The sequence below is a fragment of the Chiloscyllium punctatum genome, chromosome 46, assembly GCF_047496795.1.
Source record: "Chiloscyllium punctatum isolate Juve2018m chromosome 46, sChiPun1.3, whole genome shotgun sequence".
In the NCBI taxonomy this organism is placed as follows: Eukaryota; Metazoa; Chordata; class Chondrichthyes; order Orectolobiformes; family Hemiscylliidae; genus Chiloscyllium; species Chiloscyllium punctatum.
Genome location: NC_092784.1, coordinates 47,524,010 through 47,543,314, shown reverse-complemented (window position 1 = coordinate 47,543,314; position 19,305 = coordinate 47,524,010). Strand labels below are relative to the sequence as shown.

The window sequence follows — 19,305 nt, the reverse complement described above, 5'->3', positions numbered from 1 at the left end:
ATTCCAGCAATCAGAAGGGAGGATAAGTAAGGGTGATTGAACGAGAGAGAGAGGTGGAGGAGGGAAAAGAGGAAGACGGGTGATGCAATTCTAAACACAGAGGTTTGGAAAATACAAATTTCGATACAAAAGAAACTAAACATTTACCAGTGTTTTTTGCTCCCATGACCGTTCTCCAGTTTATCTCCATGGTGTTATTCCAGATCTCGATTCTTGCCAAGTCACCTGGCATACTTTGATTACCAAACACCTGGATCTTGCCAGCTAAAAGTAAAGATAAATCCTTGTGAAGGATGTAGTGCCTATTGAAATCACCATGCCCCCTTCTGTCTCACAGGTTTACTTGTCTTTGATGTTACTTGATGATTTATGATGATTTATTTTGAGCCTACCTAATACTCATCGCCTCCCTGCCTTGCCTGTCTGCACTTTGGCCCCTCAGCCGGACACATCAAGCTCATGATTTCTGAAGAAGAGTCAGATCGAATTCAAAGCATAAACTCTTTCTCACTTCACGGAATGCTTCCAAATCTACTGATTTTTTCCAGTGCTGTGTTTGTTGTCATAATATTCCTTCATTTGCATGCAATGAGTCCCTGTCCAAGAAGGTTTGTTGCTTCTTGCAAGAGTAAATGAGCCACATTTCAAGGGCAACTTACAATGATTGTTGGCACATAGCTATTAGCACACCCAGGACATTCCACCCAGCAGACAACTGAACAATGTTATGTTTGAATCTCAGTGTCAGTACAGAATTTAGCATGTAGCCTACACATCTCAGCAAGTAGCTAATTGAATCAAACAGGATGTTCCTTCCATTAATGATAACAGGCCAAATATAGTCCCCGACCAACCAGTCTGCATTTGCAAACTCAAAACAAAAAAAAAACACCTATTGTTTGATGTAACTCTGCATTTGGACAGCAGTCGCTTAACAATCCCAAGGGATCTCCACTTCAAGCCTGATATTGTCTCTCTGGCAGTGTATGCTCCCTCAGAACTGCTGTGGGATTGTCTGCCTTGATCCTGTGCTCAAAGGCTCTGGAGTGAGACATGAGCCCCCAGTCTTCTCCCTGACAGGCACTAAAATAACCCACTGAGGCCCAGAGCAGACATTGCAAATATTGATTCACAGTATAGGAAGTAGAAACCTGTTCTCAAACAATATTCACCCACAATCACTTTCCAACATCTGGTACTTTTGAATTTGGAAGGATTTCCCCGAAATTTACAAAATATTGAGAGGCATGGGTAGAGTGGATGTGGAGAAGATGTTTCAACCAGGAGGAGAGGCCAGGACCTGAGGGCACAGCCTTGGAGTAAAGGGACGACCTTTCAGAACTGAGATGAGGAGCATTTTCTTCAGCCAGAGAGTGGTATCCCTGCAGAACTCATTGCCACATAAGGCTGCGGAGGCACATTGAGTGTCAGAGGTAGGTAGGTTCTTAAATAGTAAGGAGATAAAAGATTACAGGTAGAGGACAGGAATGGCCTAATTCTGCTTCTATATCTTTTGGCCTTATGTTTCACAAGCAGGAAACCAGACTGATATTAACTTCCTTAGCACTGTTTCTGTGGAAATGTGATAACAAATGCAATCTAGAAACATCCTCAGTTTGATGACAATAATGTTGCTGAATGTTCCTCAAAACAATTCTAGGAACTGTTGCTTGAAATTTTTCATCAGAAGTCACCATTTTAACTGATTTACTTCTTTAACTGAAATGCCAATTGGCTCAGAAAGTGCAAACCATAAAACTGGAGCCAAAAAAATAAACCAAGGAACTTCAGACCCATGGTTTCCCAATTCCATTCCCCATACTTTGTAAGAATCACTTGTAGCCAGCATTTTTAATGGTAAGGTCCTGGGGTGTTGATGAACAAAGAGACCTTGGAGTGCAGGTTCATAGTTCCTTGAAAGTGGAGTTGCAGGTAGATAGGATACTGAAGAAGTCATTTGGATGGTTTCCTTTATGGGTCAGAGTATTGAGTACAGGAGTTGGGAGGTCATATTGCAGCTGTACAGGACATTGGTTAGGCCACTGTTGGAATATTGCAAGCAATTCTGGTCTCCTTCCTATTGGAAAGATATTGTGAAATTTGGAAGGGTTCAGAAAAGATTTACAAGGATGTTGCTAGGGTTGGAGGATTTGAGCGACAGGGAGAGGTTGAATAGGCTGGGGCTGTTTTCCCTGGAGAGTGAAGGGTGAGGGGTGACCTTAAAGAGGTTTATAAAATTGTGAGGGGCATGATAGGATAAATAGACAAAGTCTCTTTCCTGGGGTGAAGGAGTCCAGAACGAGAGGTTATAGGTTTAGGGTGAGAGAGGAAAGATATAAGAGACACTTAAGGAGCAACAATTTCATGCAGAGGGTGATGAGTGTATAGAATGAGCTGCCAGATAAAGTGCTAGAGGCTGGTATGATTGCAACATTTAAAGGCTTCTGGTTGGGTATATGAATAAGAAGGGTTTGGAGGGATATGGTCCGGATGCTGGCAGGTGGGACTAGATTGGGTTGAGATATCTGGTTGGCATGGACGGGTTGGACCGAAGGGTCTGTTACCATGCTGTGCTATAATGATTATGACTATAAACCTTTCCTTTGATTAAAAGTTGCCCTCTGTGTCAACTCAGCATCCAGAGGGTTAGCATTTGTACTGAGTAATACTTTACCAAAAGAGTCTTCTGAGATTGACTTTGTTCCTCCACTGGGCAGAGTTAAAGCAACAGCCATTGCCATATTCTCCAAGAGATCCAAGATGGTCGCTGCTACATTTAACCGTTGACTGGTCGTCATGTTCTTTAGCTGTGAATTCGTACTGAAGACATCATTTGTAAAGTTTGTGATGGTCTGTGGATAGAAAAAGAAATAGCTTCTTGAACTAATGAGTCTGCTTTCTTTCCCATTTTATATCATTTACTTTCATTCCTTTTCTCTCTGAATATCCTCCTCCCCTTTCCTCTTTGAATTTTTTATTTTCTCACTTCCATTTCCCACATCTCCATAACTGAGATTGTCTTGGAATCTTTCTTTCCCCTCTCTTGTCCACCCTTCCCTGTTTCCACTCACCACCCTCTCCATCTATGATGCCAATTGTCTACCCTAGTAAATGAGGTTAACACCTTTCTCTTACGACTAATTGAAATATACCACAACATCATTAAACTGCAAGTGATGAAAGGAACCTTTGAAATAAAAGCAACAGTCAAATAAGCATTTTCAGAGAATCAGAGAATTATGACAGTGCCAAAAGGAGGACATTCTGCCCATTGTGTTTGCACTGCTTCTGTTCCCTGGTGCCCCATCCCCTGCCTTGACCTCATAGCAAATTACCAACCCTTGAACTGAATAGCCTCCCAATCCCTTTCCAGATTGCAGCTCAGCATCAATCCCATTGCTGTCGGTCTGCAATCACACATAGCCCACAGTATTTTAACAGACATCACTCAGATCCTGCCCAATCTACAGTCTGTGAATTGAAAGCTCCTACCTTTACAGTGATCATCTTCACACCAGCTTCACATGTTGGTTAATCACAATTGCAGGGAGATCTTGTGGGCTTGTACAAGCTACTCAATGATGGGAGACTACACATCTATTAGATAAGAACATCCCTTTGGATATCAAACCCACATTCAGATCGGAAGATCCAATCTCCCTTTTGAAGGGGCAATTCATTGAGGGGCCATCAGTTGAACATAATATGCAGGCTTTTTTCCCAAAAGCATGTCAACCATCACAACAGGAGGATTATAAAAGTATGACACCAGGTCACACTGATCATATACTGACTTAAGCTTGGAGATGGGTTTTAAGGTGTGTTTCAAAGAGAGGAACCAAATGCATTGCAGTGAAATGCATTGTTTGCTTGTTCTGTGTAAATAAAGGTTGGTCCATGTTAAGATTGCCTCTCGTCTCATTCTTCACTGACTCACTTTGTAGAGTTGAACATTATGCATCAGAACCATGTTACCTTTGGAGCAAATAAAAACACTGGGCCTATGATTCCTTACCTGGATAGTATCTGTGACGCTGAAATTCTGACAGACTTTTTCAAGTAATCGGCGAGCTGATTCCATCGCAAAACGATACTCATTACCCACAGAGTTTGGCTAGGCAGTGGAATGAGACAATAGTTAAAAAGCACCCCTTACCATTGAAAACCACCACTGGACAATTCAATCTAGAAAATCCACCAAAAGAACATTTCTAACAGCAAAAGCCTGGAGAATCAACTTTGTACCATCTGGAAATAAGGGACGTGACATTGCTTGTGTTGCTAGTGCTGATGCTGGGATTATACCAGATAGTGATTCACGGCATTAGTGTTGGGATATCTTGTTGGTATGGGATGTGTGAGCAAGTACCCTCTGAAAAAAGAAACAAATACTGAAAATATGTCACATCCTTCATTCCTCCGGACATTTAAAAATGTTTTACAACTAATTTTTAGAAACTTCTGTTCCTGGGAAATGGGTGTCACTGATTAGGCCAGTATTTATTATTCACTCCCCCTATCCAATTGCCCTCGAGAAGGTGATGGTAAGCTTCTTTTTTGAATTCTTGCAGTTCATCTAATGTCGGGGGCACCTGGAGTGCTGTTCATGGGAAAAGTGTGCAGGGTGTCCCAGTATTTGGACTCGATATAATTCCCTGTCAGGATGGTGTGTGACCTGGAGGTTGGTGGTGTTTCCAGACATCAGCTGCCCCTATCCTAGAGGTGACAACTTTCCAAGATGTTGCCATCGAAGCCTTGGTGAGTTGCTGCTGTGCATCTTGCTAATGGTACATTCTACCCCCACTGTGTGTCACTGGTAGAGGGAGAGAATGCTGAAGGTGGTGGATTGGGAGCCAATCATGCGGGCTTCTTGAGTGTTGTTGGAACAACATTCATCCATGCAACTAAAGTGTATTCCACCACATACCTGATTTGTGTTTTGTGGATCGTGTACAGATTTTGGAGGGCAGAAGATGAGTTATTCACCGCTGGACTGACCTGTTTTAGTAGCGCCATACTTATGTAAGTTGATTCAATTCAATTTCTGGTCAATGGTAACTCCCAGGATATTGGTAGTAGGGGAAAGTGAGGACTGCAGATGCTGGAGACCAGAGTTGAAAAATGTGGTGCTGGAAAAGCACAGCAGGCCAGGCAGCATCCGAGGAGCAGGAGAACCGACGTTTCAGGCATAAGCCCTTCTTCATGAAGGAGGCTGGTGTGCCGAGCGGGCTGAGATAAAAGGAAGGTGGGAGGGAATTTGGGGGAGGGACGCTGGGAATATGATAGGTGGAAGGAGGTGAGGGTGAGGGTGACAGGCCAGGGAAGGGGTGGGGGCGGAGAGGTCGGGAAGAAGATTGCAGGTCAAGAGGGTGGTGCTGAATTTGGGGGTTGGGCCTGAGATAAGGTGGGGGGAGGGGAAATGAGGAAACTGGAGAAATTTACAGTCATCCCGTGTGGTTGGAGGGTTCCTAGGCGGAAGATGAGGCGCTCTTCCTCCAGGCATCGTGTGGTCAGGGTCTGGCGATGGAGGAGGCCAAGGACCTGCATGTCCTTGGCGGAGTGGGAGGGGGAGTTAAAGTGTTCAGCCACGGGGCGATTAGGTTGGTTGGTGTGGGTGTCCCAGAGGTGTTTCCTGAAACATTCCGCAAGTAGGCGGCCTGTCTCCCCAATGTAGAGGAGACCACATCGGGTGCAGCAGGTACAGTAAATGATGTGTGTGGAGGTGCAGGTGAATTTGCAACGGATATGGAAGGATCCATTGGTGCCTTGGAGGGAGGTGAGGGGGGAGGTGTGGACGCAAGTTTTGCACTTCTTGCGGTTGCAGGGGAAGGTGCCGGGAGTGTAGGTTGGGTTGGTGGGGGATGTGGACCTGACGAGGGAGTCGCGGAGGGAGTGGTCTCTCCGGAACGCTGATAGGGGTGGAGAGGGAAATATATCCCTGGTGGTCGGGTCCGTTTGGAGATGGCGGAAAAGACGGAGGATGATACGAAGTATCCGGAGGTTGGTGGGGTGGAAGGTGAGGACCAGTGGGGTTCTGTCCTGGTGGCGATTGGAGGGGTGGGGTTCAAGGATGGAGGTGCGGGAAGTGGAGGAGGTGCAGTGGTGAGCATCGTTGACCACGTTGGAGGGGAAATTGTGGTCTTTGAAGAAGGAGGCCATTTGGGTAGTTCGGTAGTGGAATTGGTCCTCCTGGGAGCAGATGCGGCGGATGCGAAGGAATTGGGAATATGGGATGGCGTTTTTACAGGGGGCAGGGTGGGAGGAGGTGTAATCTAGGTAGCTGTGGGAGTTGGTCGGTTTGTAGTAAATGTATGTGTTGAGTCGGTCGCTCGAGATAGAAATGGAGAGGTCTAGGAAGGGGAGGGAGGAGTCTGAGACGGTCCAGGTAAATTTGAGGTTGGGGTGGAAGGTGTTAGTAAAATGGATGAACTCTTCAACCTCCTCGTGGGAGCACGAGGTAGCGCCAATACAATCATCGATGTAGCGGAGGAAAAGGTGGGGGAGTGGTGCCAGTGTAGCTGCGGAAGATGGACTGTTCCACATATCCGACGAAGAGGCAGGCATAGCTGGGGCCCATGCAGGTGCTCATGGCTATTCCTTTGGTTTGGAGGAAGTGGGAAGATTGGAAGGAGAAGTTGTTAAGAGTGAGGAGCAGTTCAGTCAGTCAAAGGAGGGTGTCAGTGGAAGGGTACTGGTTGGGTCGGCGGGAGAGGAAGAAGCGGAGGGCTTGGAGGCCTTCGTGATGGGGGATGGAGGTGTATAAGGACTGGATGTCCATTGTGAAGATAAGGCGTTGGGGGCCAGGGAAGCGAAAATCATGGAGGAGGTTGAGGGTGTGGGTGGTGACCCGAATGTAGGTGAGGAGTTCTTGGACTAAGGGGGACAGTACAGTGTCGAGGTATGCAGAGATGAGTTCGGTGGGGCAGGAACAGGCTGAGACGATGGGTCGGCCGGGGCAGTCAGGTTTGTGGATTTTGGGCAGGAAGTAAAAACGGGCGGTGCGGGGTTGTGGGACTATGAGGTTGGAGGCAGTGGATGGGAGATCCCCTGAGATGATGAGGTTATGGATGGTCTGGGAGATAATGGTTTGGTGGTGGGAGGTGGGGTCATGGTCAAGGGGGCAGTAGGAGGTGGTGTCCATGAGTTGGCATCTAGCTTCAGCAGTGTAAAGATCAGTGCGCCAAACTACTACTGTGCCTCCCTTGTCTGCCGGTTTGGTGGTGAGGTTGGGGTTGGAGCAGAGGGAGTGGAGGGCTACGTGTTGTGAGGGTGAGAGGTTGGAATGGGGGAGACGGTGGACAGGTTGAGGCGGTCAATGTCGCGGCGGCAGTTGGATATGAAGAGATTGTGGGCAGGTAAGAGGCCAGCACGGGGTGTCCAGGTGGATGGGGCATATTGGAAGCGGGAGAAGGGGTCGTTAGAGGGTGGGTGAGAATCCTTGTTGAAGAAGTAGGAGCGGAGGCGAAGGCAGCGGAAGAAATACTCGATGTCTAGCTGCATGTCGAACTCATTGATCCGGTAGCGTAGGGGGATGAAGGTGAAGACTCTGCCGAGGACTGATCGTTCATCCTCAGAGAGTGGGAGGTCTGGAGGGATGGTGAAAATTCGGCAGGGATGGGAGCTAGGACCTGGTGTGGGGCTGGAGCTGGGAGTAGGGGCAGAGTTAGGCATGGGGCGGAGTTAGTCATGTGGGTGGAGTTGGTCATGTGGGTGGAGTTGGTCATGGGGGCGTAGTTGGTAGTGGGGGCGGAGATTGATGTGGGGCAGAGATCAACGTAGGGGTGGAGATTAATGTGGGGGTGGAGATCGACGTGGGAGTGGCGTAGCGTGCGGTGTCCCTTGAGCAGGTGAGTGATGTCACTGGGGGCTGAAGTTGCTGTGGCAACGGCAGCTCCGGGGGTGGAAGTGGCGCCGGGCAGAAATGGCGCTGGTCCTGGTGTCTGGGGAGTCCGCGGCAGACGCGTACCTGTCGGCGATGGTCTTCCTGGCGATCGTGGAGGCGGTTGTCTGGGCAGCAATCGCGGAGGCTACATAGTCCATGGTGGCTGTTGTCCGTGTGGCGGTGGGGGCGGAAGTGATGGCACCATTCGCCACAGCAGTGGTGGCTGCAGCGGCCGCGTGGGCATTAGTAGTAGGGGATTCAGCAATGGTAATGCCATTGAACATCAAGAAATGGGTGGCACAGTGGTAGTACGCGGCACAGTGGCACAGTGGTAGTGGGCAGCACGATGGCACAGTTGTTGTGGGCGGCATGGTGGCACAGTGGTTAGCACTGCTGCCTCACAGCGCCAGAGACCCGGGTTCAATTCCCGCCTCAGGCAACTGACTGTGTGGAGTTTGCACATTCTCCCCATGTCTTCGTGGGTTTCCTCTGGGTGCTCCGGTTTCCTCCCACAGTCCAAAAATGTGCAGGTTAAGTGAACTGGCCATGCTAAATTGACCGTAGTGTTAGGTGAAGGGGTAAATTTAGGGGAATGGGTTGCACTTCGGCGGGTCGGTGTGGACCTGTTGGCTGAAGGGCCTGTTTCCACACTGTAAGCAATCTAATCTAATCTAAGAAAACAATGATTTAAACATTAGTGGAAGTTCCCTTGTGCTTTCTCCACAGAAGCACTACTGTGATCTTGGTTCTACCCAAGGATGCACATGGGATCTTTGTTAAATATCTGATTTGAATGCCGAGCCAATGGTCAAGAAAATATGAACTTGCCTGGGGACAGCTCCTCAAGACCCCGTCCAATGAATGAGGTGGGGGGATCAGGTTGTGGGATCGAATCAAAAGATTTTAAATTGTCAATGGTTGAGTTGTCCTTGACAGAGCAAGGAAGAAGCTTCCAAATGAGGTCTCTTTTCACAATATGTAAGGTGACATATTTGAGCATTCTGATGCTAGATAACAGTGGAAGTGCTAACCTACTGGGAAAGTAGCTGCTATTTTTTAAAACATTATTTTCTTTTTATTGGACTTTTACATCTGCAATCTATTTTCAAATCCACCCTCACTTTAAATCAAAAATCGTGGGTATAAAGAAGTGAACCCCTTTAAGCAGAAGGACTTTTTCAATGAGTCATTTTGAGAATGGAACAATATGGGTCACGTACCTGCTCGAGGATTTGTGAATGCTTTCCACCACACTGTACGAGGGTGGAATTGGTTGCCTTTTCTGGGTTGGAACAATTGAGAGGTTGCACTGTAAAATTAGAGTAGTTGAGAGATCTTTCAACATTAGTGCCCAAATCAAAACTCTGCCATCTTCCCGCTATGGATTTCTGATGGGCAGGCAGGGCCCAAGTTTTGACATCTTATCTAAAGGATGCTCCTCTAACACTGCAGCACTCCCTCAGCACAGCACAGCACTTTGGGAGGGGAGGAGCATCAGCTTAGATTAGACTCTCAAATCCTGACAGGTGTTTCATATTAAATGCCCATCTGACCCAGAGTGGTAATAACTAAGCCAAACCGACATACACGTTACCAACAAGCCTGCTTAGATACTAGTCTGAATTTTAGATTAATGAAGATCAGGTTTTAGGCATCCATGTGATTCCGTCAAAGAGGAACTCAGAATTTGTGGGAAGACCCTGTGAGTAAAATTTCCTCCAAAGGGTCTGAAATAACTGCACGAGGTGGGTGTTCCATCACTCAGTCACCCTTTAATTATATCTGCACAGTATACTGGCTCACAGGCAGTCCCTGAAGTGAACAGATTCTGAATTGCCTGTTTATATTGGGTCAGCCAGGGCTCCCTAATTGGCCCACGTTAATAACCCCAATCAAGGATCTCATAGTCACTGAGTTCCACATGGGTCCCATCACTGTGGGGTCTGACTTGTGATTTTTGGCAACCAACATCTAAAGTTGATTTTAATTTATTTTCAGCCCCACATGAATAGGCAGGGAATAGAGTGATACGGACCACAAAGAGGCAAATGCCTTTTACATGAGAAAGGCATCATGCATGCGTGCAGTCTTGGAGAGTGAAAGGACCTGTTTCTGAAGTATTATTTGTTCCATGTTTTCTTCATTATCCCTCCAATTTTACTCCTGGATTTGATTTGGACATCAGTCTTTAATTTCCTTGGAGGCCAGGACCATCCTGGAAAACTGACACCCTTCACAAACAACAGATTAATGCCCCCATTTAATCATTCATAAGATTATTCTCCTTACCTTTACAAGTTGTTGCATTGCCGGAGCTCCCAGGAATGGGGATAAAACCTGTACCACAGTAACACTCAAAGCTCCCAATTACGTTGCGACATATTGCGGATGGATCACATGGTGACGATGTACACTCATCAACATCTGTGTAAACAGTGATATTTGTTAATAGCTGGGTCAATATCTTGTGCAAATTAGAACCTCAGATAAAGGAGCATAAGCAGGACACTCGGATCCTCAAGACAGCTCCACCATTCAATAGGTAAAAACAAGGACTGCAGATGCTGGAAACCAGAGTCTAGATTAGAGTGGTGCTGGAAAAGCACAGCAGGTCAGGTAGCATCCGAGGAGCAGGAAAATCGACGTTTTGGGCAAAAGCCCTTCATCAGGATAATGCTCTAATCTAGACTCCACCATTCAATAACTGACCTGATTTTGGCCTTCACTCCACTTTCCTGTCTGTTCCTCACAACCCTCAACTGCTTTCTTGATTGAAAATCCAACTCATACGCCTTGAATATAGAAACATAGAGAATAGGTGCAGGATTAGGCCATTCAGCCCTTCAAGCCTGCTCCACCATTCAATATGATCATGACTGACCATCCCACTTTCATCTACGTGTAGCCATTAAGAGAATTATGGAGCACATTGTGCAGTAACATCAGAATGTGCTGGCAGAGGAGGTAGTGGAGGTGGAGACAATGGCAACATTTTGAGATATGTTGACAGATACAAGAATAGGCGGGGAATGGAGGGAAACGGGCCATGTCGAGGCAAAAGGGTTTTAGATTAGAAAGGTATTGTGTGTCTGCGCGGTCTTGGTGGGTCAAAGGCCCACCTTGAGGTGAACTATTGTTTGCTTTATTAAGTATCCCACCCATTTTGCTGTTCAGGAAGATTTGAATGCGTTGCCAGAGGAAATGGTGGAGGTGGATAGAAGAGAAATGCTTGGCGGCATCTTGACAGGTACATGAATGGACAGGCAGTCGAGGGATACAGACTCTGTAGAGAGAAAAGGCTTTTACTTTAGACAGGCACTACATATCTTGCAGTCTTGGTGTGCCAAGGTGTCTGTTTCTGTGCTGTGAAATTTTTTGTTCAATGTTTGGAGCATGAGCAGGCCACTCAGCCCTTCGGGTATGCTCTATTATTCAAAATAATCATAGCCGATCATCCCACTGACTTCTACGCTCAAACCTTGGTGAGCCGTGCAGTAATAAGCAAATTATGGATCATGCTGTGCAGGAACTTCTGAATGCACTGTCAGAGGAGGTGGTGGAGGCAGCTACAGCAGCAGCGCTTTGAGATATCTTGAGAGATACAAGAATGGGCAAGAAGTAGAGTGGTACAGATTGTGCAGAGATAAAAGGTTTTGAGATGAGAGTTATAAACCAGTCCGCACGTTCGTGATGGGCCAGAGGGCTTGTTCCTCTGCTGTGCTGTACTATTCTTTGTTCTGTGGTTTGTTAATTATCCCTCCAATTTCTCTTACAAATTTGTCTTGGATATTAGTCTCTAATCTCTTTGATGTCCCAGGCCATCCTGAAGAACTGACAACTTTAGCACAAACAACAGATTAATGCCTCCACTTAATCGCTCATAAGATTATCCTCCTTACCTTTACAAGTTGTTGCAATGCCGGAGCTCCCAGGAATGGGGGTAAAACCTGTACCACAGTAACACTCATAGCTCCCAATTGCGTTGCGACATATTGCGGATTGATCGCACGGTGACGATGTACATTTATCAATGTCTGTGTAAACAGTGATGTTTGTTAATGGCTGGATCAATATTTTGCTCAGATTAGAACCTCAGATAAAGGAGCATAAGCAGGGCCCTCAAGCCTGCTCCACCGTTCAATAACTGACCTGATTGTGGCCTTCACTTTCCTGCCTGTCCCTTCTAACCGTCAACTCATGCCTTGTTTGAAAATCCAACTGACGTGCCTTGAAAATAGAAACTTAGAGAATAGGAGCAGGAGTAGGCCATTCAGCCCTTCAAGCCTGCTCCATCATTCAATATGATCATGGCTGATTATCCGACTGTCATCTACGTGTAGCCATTAAGAGAATTATGGAGCACACTGTGCAGTAACATCAGAATGTGCTGGCAGAGGAGGTAGTGGAGGTGGACAGCACAGCAGCATTCTTAGATATCTTGACACCAACCATGTCAAGGCAAAAGGGTTTTAGATCAGAAAATTATTGCGTGTCTGCACAGTTCTGGTGGGCCAATTGCCCATCTTGAGGCGTACTATTGTTTGCGTTCTTAATTATCCCTGTCATTTTGCTGTTCAGGAAGTTTTGAAAGCATTGCCAGAGGAAATGGTGGAGGTGGATACAAGAGAAATGCTTTGAGGCATCTTGACAGGTACATGAATGGACAGGCAGTAGAGGGATACTGACTATGGAGAGAGAAAAGGTTTTTACTTTAGAAAGGCACCATGTATCATGCTGTCCTAGTGGGCCAAGGTGCCTGTTTCTGTGCTGTAGTATTCTTTGTTTCCTTCATTATCTCTCTGATTTTTCTCTAGGATTTTATTTGGACATTAGTCTCTAAATTCTTTGGAGTCCAGGACCATCCCAAAGAACTGACAATCTTATCACTAACAAGGGATAAATGCCCCTATTTAGTTGCTTGTAAGATTATCTTCCTTACCTTTACAAATTGTTGCTTTGCTGGAGCTCCCAGGAATGGGGGTAAACCCTTTACCACAGTAACACTCATGGCTCCCAATTAAGTTGCGACATATTGCGGATGGATCACATGGTGACGATGCACACTGATTGATTTCTGTGTGAACAGTGATGTTTGTTAATGGCTGGCTCACCATTTTGCTTGAATTAGAACCTAAAAGCAGGATCATGAGCAGGCCATCTGTCCCCTCCAGCCTATCCCAACTTTCAACAGCTGACCCAATTGTGGCCTTCACTCCAATTTCCTGTTTGTTCCTCAGAATCTCAACTCTTTCCTCGACTGAAAATGCATCTTACAGGCCTTGAATATAGAACAGAGAGCACAGGAGCAGGAGTAGTCCATTCAGCCCTTCTAGTATCCTCTGTCATTCAATATAATTATGGCTGATCATCCTACTGGCTTCTATACACACACTTTGGCGAGCCATGCAGCCACTAAGAAAATTAAGGGCCACACCATTTGACAGCTCATCCAAGAGATGAGGGAGGAGACTCGTAATTGACCGGAGCTGATCTCGGACATGCTGCAAAAGCGTGAGACGGGGTTGGAAGGGTTCGGGAAGCGAGTTGAAGTGGTTGAGCAGCGGACCACAGCGTGGGAGATTGAGGTTGAGTCCTCAGCATGTCGGATCCAGGCCCTTGAGAAACAGATTCGGACCCTGACTGAGCAAGGTGATGACCTGGAGATTAGAGGTAGGAGAAAGAATATCTGGGTCGTTGGCCTGCCAGAGGAAGTTGAAACTGAGCAGCCTGCAAGTTTTTTTTTGAAGACTGACTGCCACAGTTTCTTGGCTGGGATACCAAAGCAGACTTGGTGAAGGTTGACAGAGCTCACCGAGTTGAGGTGCACAGATCCCATCAGGGTCAGCACCCCTGCCCGGTTCTTGTATGATTTCAATGGTACAGGGACAAGCAGACAGTCAGGGAAACTTCTAGAAGGTTGGAGAGAGATCCGCAGGTCCTGACCTATCTGGGAATGAAGATAATATTTTTCCAGGACTTTTCTGCAGCAGTGATTCATAACAGGAAATTGTTTGATAAATTTAAGAGAAGATTAAAGGATCTTGGTATTCAATACTCGATGGGATACCCAGCGGTGTTTTGTATTACTTACGAGGAGACTGTGCGGTCGTTTGATTACTCAGAGCAAGTTATATCTTTGTGTTTACAATGTCCTTTGTTTGACTCCTCCCATTGCTTGGGTTTGGGGTGTGGCTCGAGGTGTGTGTAGGAAGTGTATGTGACCTCTTTGGACAGGGGGTAGAGCCCCCGATTAAATCCCTTTTGTGTTTGTAGTTAGTTTTTGTTGTTTTTTGTAAATAGACTCCATGAGGCTTCTTTTGAGTATGCTCAGCGTGCTACAAGTTGAATTCTTCCTCTCCGCAGGTCAAAGGTGATTGTGAAGGATCATACTTAACAGCGTTCTTAAATGGTGCACCTGGAATATCAGAGGGATTCATTCACCAGTTAAAAGAGAAAAGGTGTCGTTGAGCCTTAGAAAGGAGAGGATAGACGTTGCCCTGTTGCAGGAGACTCACCTTAATGACAAGGAGAAAGTGAGGACTGCAGATGCTGGAGATCAGAGCTGAAAACATGTTGCTGGAAAAGCGCAGCAGGTCAGGCAGCGTCCAAGGAGCAGGAGAATCGATGTTTCGGGCATGAGCCCTTCTTCAGGAATGAGGAAAGTGTGCCAAGCAGGCTTTAATGACAAGGAACCCTTGAGTTGCAGCAGGGTGGGTTTGATCGGGTGTTTTTCTCATCTTTTAGTACTAGGAGCAGGGAAGGGCCATACTCATCCAAAAGGGTCACCAATTTAATTAAATAGATTGTGTTAAAGATGAGGATGGTCGGTTTGTTATTCTTAAAGCCCTTATACATGGCAGGGAATATAATATTTTGAATGTCTACTGTTCTCCAGCCCACCCTCTTAGATTTTTGACTGATGCACTATCTGAGCTAATGGTCTTGGAGTCGCAGCATATTATTATAGGGGGGGGGACTTTAATTGCCTTATGGATCCATCCTGTGCTGGATAGAATGCCTAAAGGCCCCCCAAAGCTTTCTTCACAATCTAAACAGTTGGGTGATTTATGTCTGGAACTGGGGTTGGTCGACGTCTGGAGGCATCTCCACCCTCTGGGAAGAGATTTTACGTTCTTTTCCAATCCTCATAAATGCCACACAAGGATTGATTATTTCCTAACTCCCGCGGCTTTTTTAGATTTGGTGGTATCCTGTTCGAAAGGGAATACTGCCATCTCTGATCATGCAGCGGTGTATTTAATGGTTAAAATTAAGGGTGATGCAATGGGCTCACAGTACTGGCAAATGGATCCCTTCTTCCTCAAGGACAGCAAGTTTGTAGAATACTTCTCTCGGGAATTTGAAGCTTTTTTGGCCACCAACTCAGATACAGCCAGTAATCTGTCCATTCTTTGGGAGACTGCTAAGGCCTGTGCTAGAGGGGTAATTATGTCATACTCTGCCAGCCCAATGTGACAGAAAGGAGTGCAGCAGTGTCTGCTCAAGGCCCAATTGAAGGTGGTTGAGGCGGCACATTATAGTAGACAGTCGGTGACTAAATTGCAGTGGATCACAGCTCTCCGATCCACCTTAAACTCCATGCTCACACATATAGCAAGGACGGAACTTCCCTTTGCAAAGCAGAGGCTGTTTGAGCATGGTGATAGGCCAGGTAAATACTTGGCATATCTGGTTAAGAAGAAGAATGCCTCCCAGTCTATTGTTTCTATTAGGGAAGGGAATGGGACTTTTACTTATGATGCTAAAAAGATCAATGTGGCGTTTCAGAGGTTTTACTCTGAACTTTACCAGTCTGAATGCTATGAGGACAGATGGGATAAGATGGAGTCTTTTTTAAGGTGTGTCAGCTGAACAGGCGTCGCTCCTTAGTGCTCTGTTAACAGCACAAGAGATACAGGAGGCGGTGAGGCAACTTCAAAGTGGGAAGGTGCCCGGCCCTGATGGCTTGACCAGTGAGTTTTATAAAGAATTTCTAAACATCAGGATCGATATTAGACATGTACAGCTATTCATATAGTCAGGATTGCCTCCCGCCATCCTTGAAACAGGATAATATCTTTCTTATCCTCCAGAACGGGATGAGCCTGGAAGACTGTGCTTCTTACAGACCCATCTCGCTTTAAACTCTGATTTTAAAATTTTGTCTAAGACTCCAGCATTGAGGTTTGAAAGGGTGTAGCCCTTGATTATTAAGGAGGATCAGACAGGCTGTATAAAGGGTCACAGATGTAATAATATTAGGAGACTGCTTAACATGATTCAAGTATTCCAGCAACAGTCGGTTCAAGGGTTGGTGGTTTTCTTGGATGTGTAGAAGGCATTTGTTAGGGTGGAATGGCTGTATCCTTTTTATACCCTGGAGCGGTTTGGCCTGGGTGAAGTGTTTATTCGATGGGTCAGGGTCCTTTTGTAGTAATCCCCTGGCGGCGGTTCTCACTAATGGTATAAGGTCTGACAAGAGGCCTCTCTCAGCTTTGCTCTTCACACTTGTGATTGAGCTGCTGGCAGAGGCCATTGTGGGGACCCTAATATAGCTGCCCCAAAGGTAATGTCAAAGGTGCATAAGTTCACATTGTATACGGATGATGTTCTAATTTCTTTCTTGAACCTGGCAATTTCAGTGCTCTATTTGATACAATGTGATTCATTAGGCTTTTTCTCAGGTTACAAGATCAATTCTTCAAAATCAGAGGCTATGCCAATGGGAGGGTCTTGGGGAATACCGGACGTCGAAGGTGGCTTCCCCTTTAAGAGGGTACAGGGAGGCTTTCTTTATTTGGGTCTCTTTGTTACCCTTAGTTTTAATCAGTTATTCCAGGCTAATTTTGTTCATTTGTTGGACAAAATTAAATAAGACCTTTAAAGATGGGGGAGCCCTTCTGATATCTGGACTAGGTCGAGTTGCTCTTATTAAAATGAATATTCTTCCTCGCTTATTATACCCTCTGCAAATGCTTCCCTTGCTTTTTCCTAGAGAAACGGTTCGGAAATTAAATGGGTGGGGTTTAGTTCTTTTATTTAGCGCGTTAAGCAGCCCCTTATCAAGTTTACGAAATTGCAAATGTCCCAGGGGTTGGGAGGAGAGGATCTCCCGGATGTCAGAAGATATCAATTGAGCTCCCTTCTATCTTTTGTGAATGATTGGGCCTGTGAGGACTCAGCATCGATATGGTTGGACGTTGCAGCCTCCCAGGCAAAGTGGTCTCTTATTAACCTGTTGTTTCTGGACAAAATGAGGACTGTTGTGGAACATTGCCGTAATCCAATAGTTATTAATACTGTCAAAGTGTGGAGGGAAATGAGACAGATGGAGGGTAAAATGTCTAAAACACCTTTCCACACTCCAGGTTTCTGGCCAGGGACAATGGATCCTGGGTTTAAATCCTGAGCGGATAGGGGAGGCTTTTGTTTGGGTGACCTTAAAAAAGCTTTTTAACATCCTCACTTTTTGCGCGAGGAAGAATATTCTGATGTGCTGTGTGTCTGAGAACTCCCTGGATCTGTCGGGGTGCCTTAAGTTAATTATAGAACACAGTCCTTTGGACCTTTTTGCAAACCAGCAAATGGACAATTTTTATAAGACATTGCAGTCCTTCTTAAATTATTTAGAAGCAGATCTATCTGCCGTTTCTAGTTAGGGCCTTTTGGTTTAATTTCGAACAAATGTGGGTTTAATAATTGATGCTCTCGAAGATTGAGAGCTGTGATCTTGTTGTACTGAGTGGCCTTATTTATATATTGATGTGTAATGAGTGTAGTTTTGAGTTCTTTTGTAAAGTAGTATAGTATTTGGTTTATTGTTTATTGTTATTTTTGTTGTTATAATGTTATATTTTCATATTTTTGTAATTTCATAATTGCGTAAAGAAAAATTTGTTTTCAATTAAAATATTTTTACAAAAAGAAAGGCATTGTGCAGCAGCACGGTCTTGGTAGGTCATTGGGATCTGTTCCTGTGCCATACTGTTTTTTGTTCCTTGGTCTATTCATTATCCCTCTGATATTTCTCCTGGATTTGACTTGGAATCAGTCTCTAACTGCTTTGGAGTCCTGACCATTCTGGAGAATTGACAAGCTTATTACAAACAAGAGGTGAGTGCCCCTGTTTAAAGGCTCATAACATTATCCTCCTTACCTTCACAAGTTATTGCATTGCCGGAGCTCCCAGGAATGGGGTTACGCCCTTGATCACAGGAACACTTAAAGCTCCCCTTTAAGTTGTGGCATGTCGCAGATGGATCACAGGGTGACGATTTACACTCATCAATATCTGTGTGAACAGTGATGTTCATTACTGGCTGTGGTAACTATTTTCCTCAAAATAGAACCTAAGATACATGAGCCTGAGCAGGCCACTCAGCCCCTCAAGCCTGCTTCACCATTCATAACTGACCCGATGTGGCCTCCATTCCACTTTCCTGTCAGTTCCTCAGAACCCTCAACTCTTTTCTTGACCATAAACCCAACTCATGCACCTTGAATATGGAACCATAGACAATAGGAGCAGGAGTAGGCCATTCGGCCCTTCAAGCCTGCTCTGTCATTCAATATGATCATGAATGACTATCCTACTGGCTTTTGCACACAGAACTTTGAGAACCATGCAGCCATTAAAGAAATTAGGGCACACGCCATGCAGCAACTTCTGAACAAAGTCTTTCACCCCTGGCTTTGTCTGCAGTTTTGGTCTCCTTATGTTCTGACCATGGAGGCAGTGCAGTGAGCTGGTTACTGAGATGGTGGGACTGATATCAGAGGGGAGGTTCAATCTGTTAGGATTATATTCGTTGGAGTTCAGAAGAATGAAGGGGCACCTCATTGAAACCTATAAAATTCCAACAGGACCAGACGGGCTAGATACAGAAAGAATGTTCCCAATGGTGGGAGAGACCAGGATCAGAAGTCACTGTTTAAGGATATGGGGTAAACCTTTAGGACTGAGATGAGGAGAATTCTCTTCACCCAGAGAGTGGTGAGTCTGTGGAATTTGTTACCACAGAAAGCAGTCAAGGCCAAAACATTGTAGGATTTCAGAAAGCACCTGCAAATGGGTCTAAAGGGAACAAAAGATATGGAGGAAAAACAAGAATATGCTGCTGAGTTGGAGGGTCAGCCGTGAACTTAATAAATATAGACGCAGGCTTGAAGGGCCGAATGGCCTATTCCAGCTCCATGCTTCAATGATGACTGTGGCCTGCTGACAACCATGACAAGGTTCCTTCCTTTCAGTCTGTGCTGAATAGCAAAGCCAGGCAGGGGTAATATCCTTTGAGAATCTTCTATACTATCCACAACTCCACTGATCTTTGTTATCATCTGCAAGCTTACAAACCCACCCATCTACGTTTTCATACAAGTCATTTATATACATCACAAACAGCAGAGGTCCCAGTATGGATCCC

General features: G+C 45.6%; 1 protein-coding gene across 1 annotated transcript in view; it reads right to left on the bottom strand.

Moving 5' to 3' along the window:
• The window catches only part of LOC140468097 (adhesion G protein-coupled receptor E3-like), a 45,316-nt gene extending 32,320 nt beyond the window's left edge, over positions 1 to 12,996 (bottom strand). The window contains exons 1-7 of the mRNA XM_072564278.1: positions 12,822 to 12,996; positions 11,782 to 11,916; positions 10,172 to 10,306; positions 9,103 to 9,191; positions 4,016 to 4,114; positions 2,675 to 2,852; positions 148 to 264 (exon numbers count right to left, since the gene is read on the bottom strand). Coding sequence (XP_072420379.1) covers positions 148 to 264; positions 2,675 to 2,852; positions 4,016 to 4,114; positions 9,103 to 9,191; positions 10,172 to 10,306; positions 11,782 to 11,916; positions 12,822 to 12,996 — 928 coding nt within the window. The remainder of the gene's footprint in view (positions 1 to 147; positions 265 to 2,674; positions 2,853 to 4,015; positions 4,115 to 9,102; positions 9,192 to 10,171; positions 10,307 to 11,781; positions 11,917 to 12,821) is intronic.
• Positions 12,997 to 19,305: the final 6,309 nt, after the last annotated feature.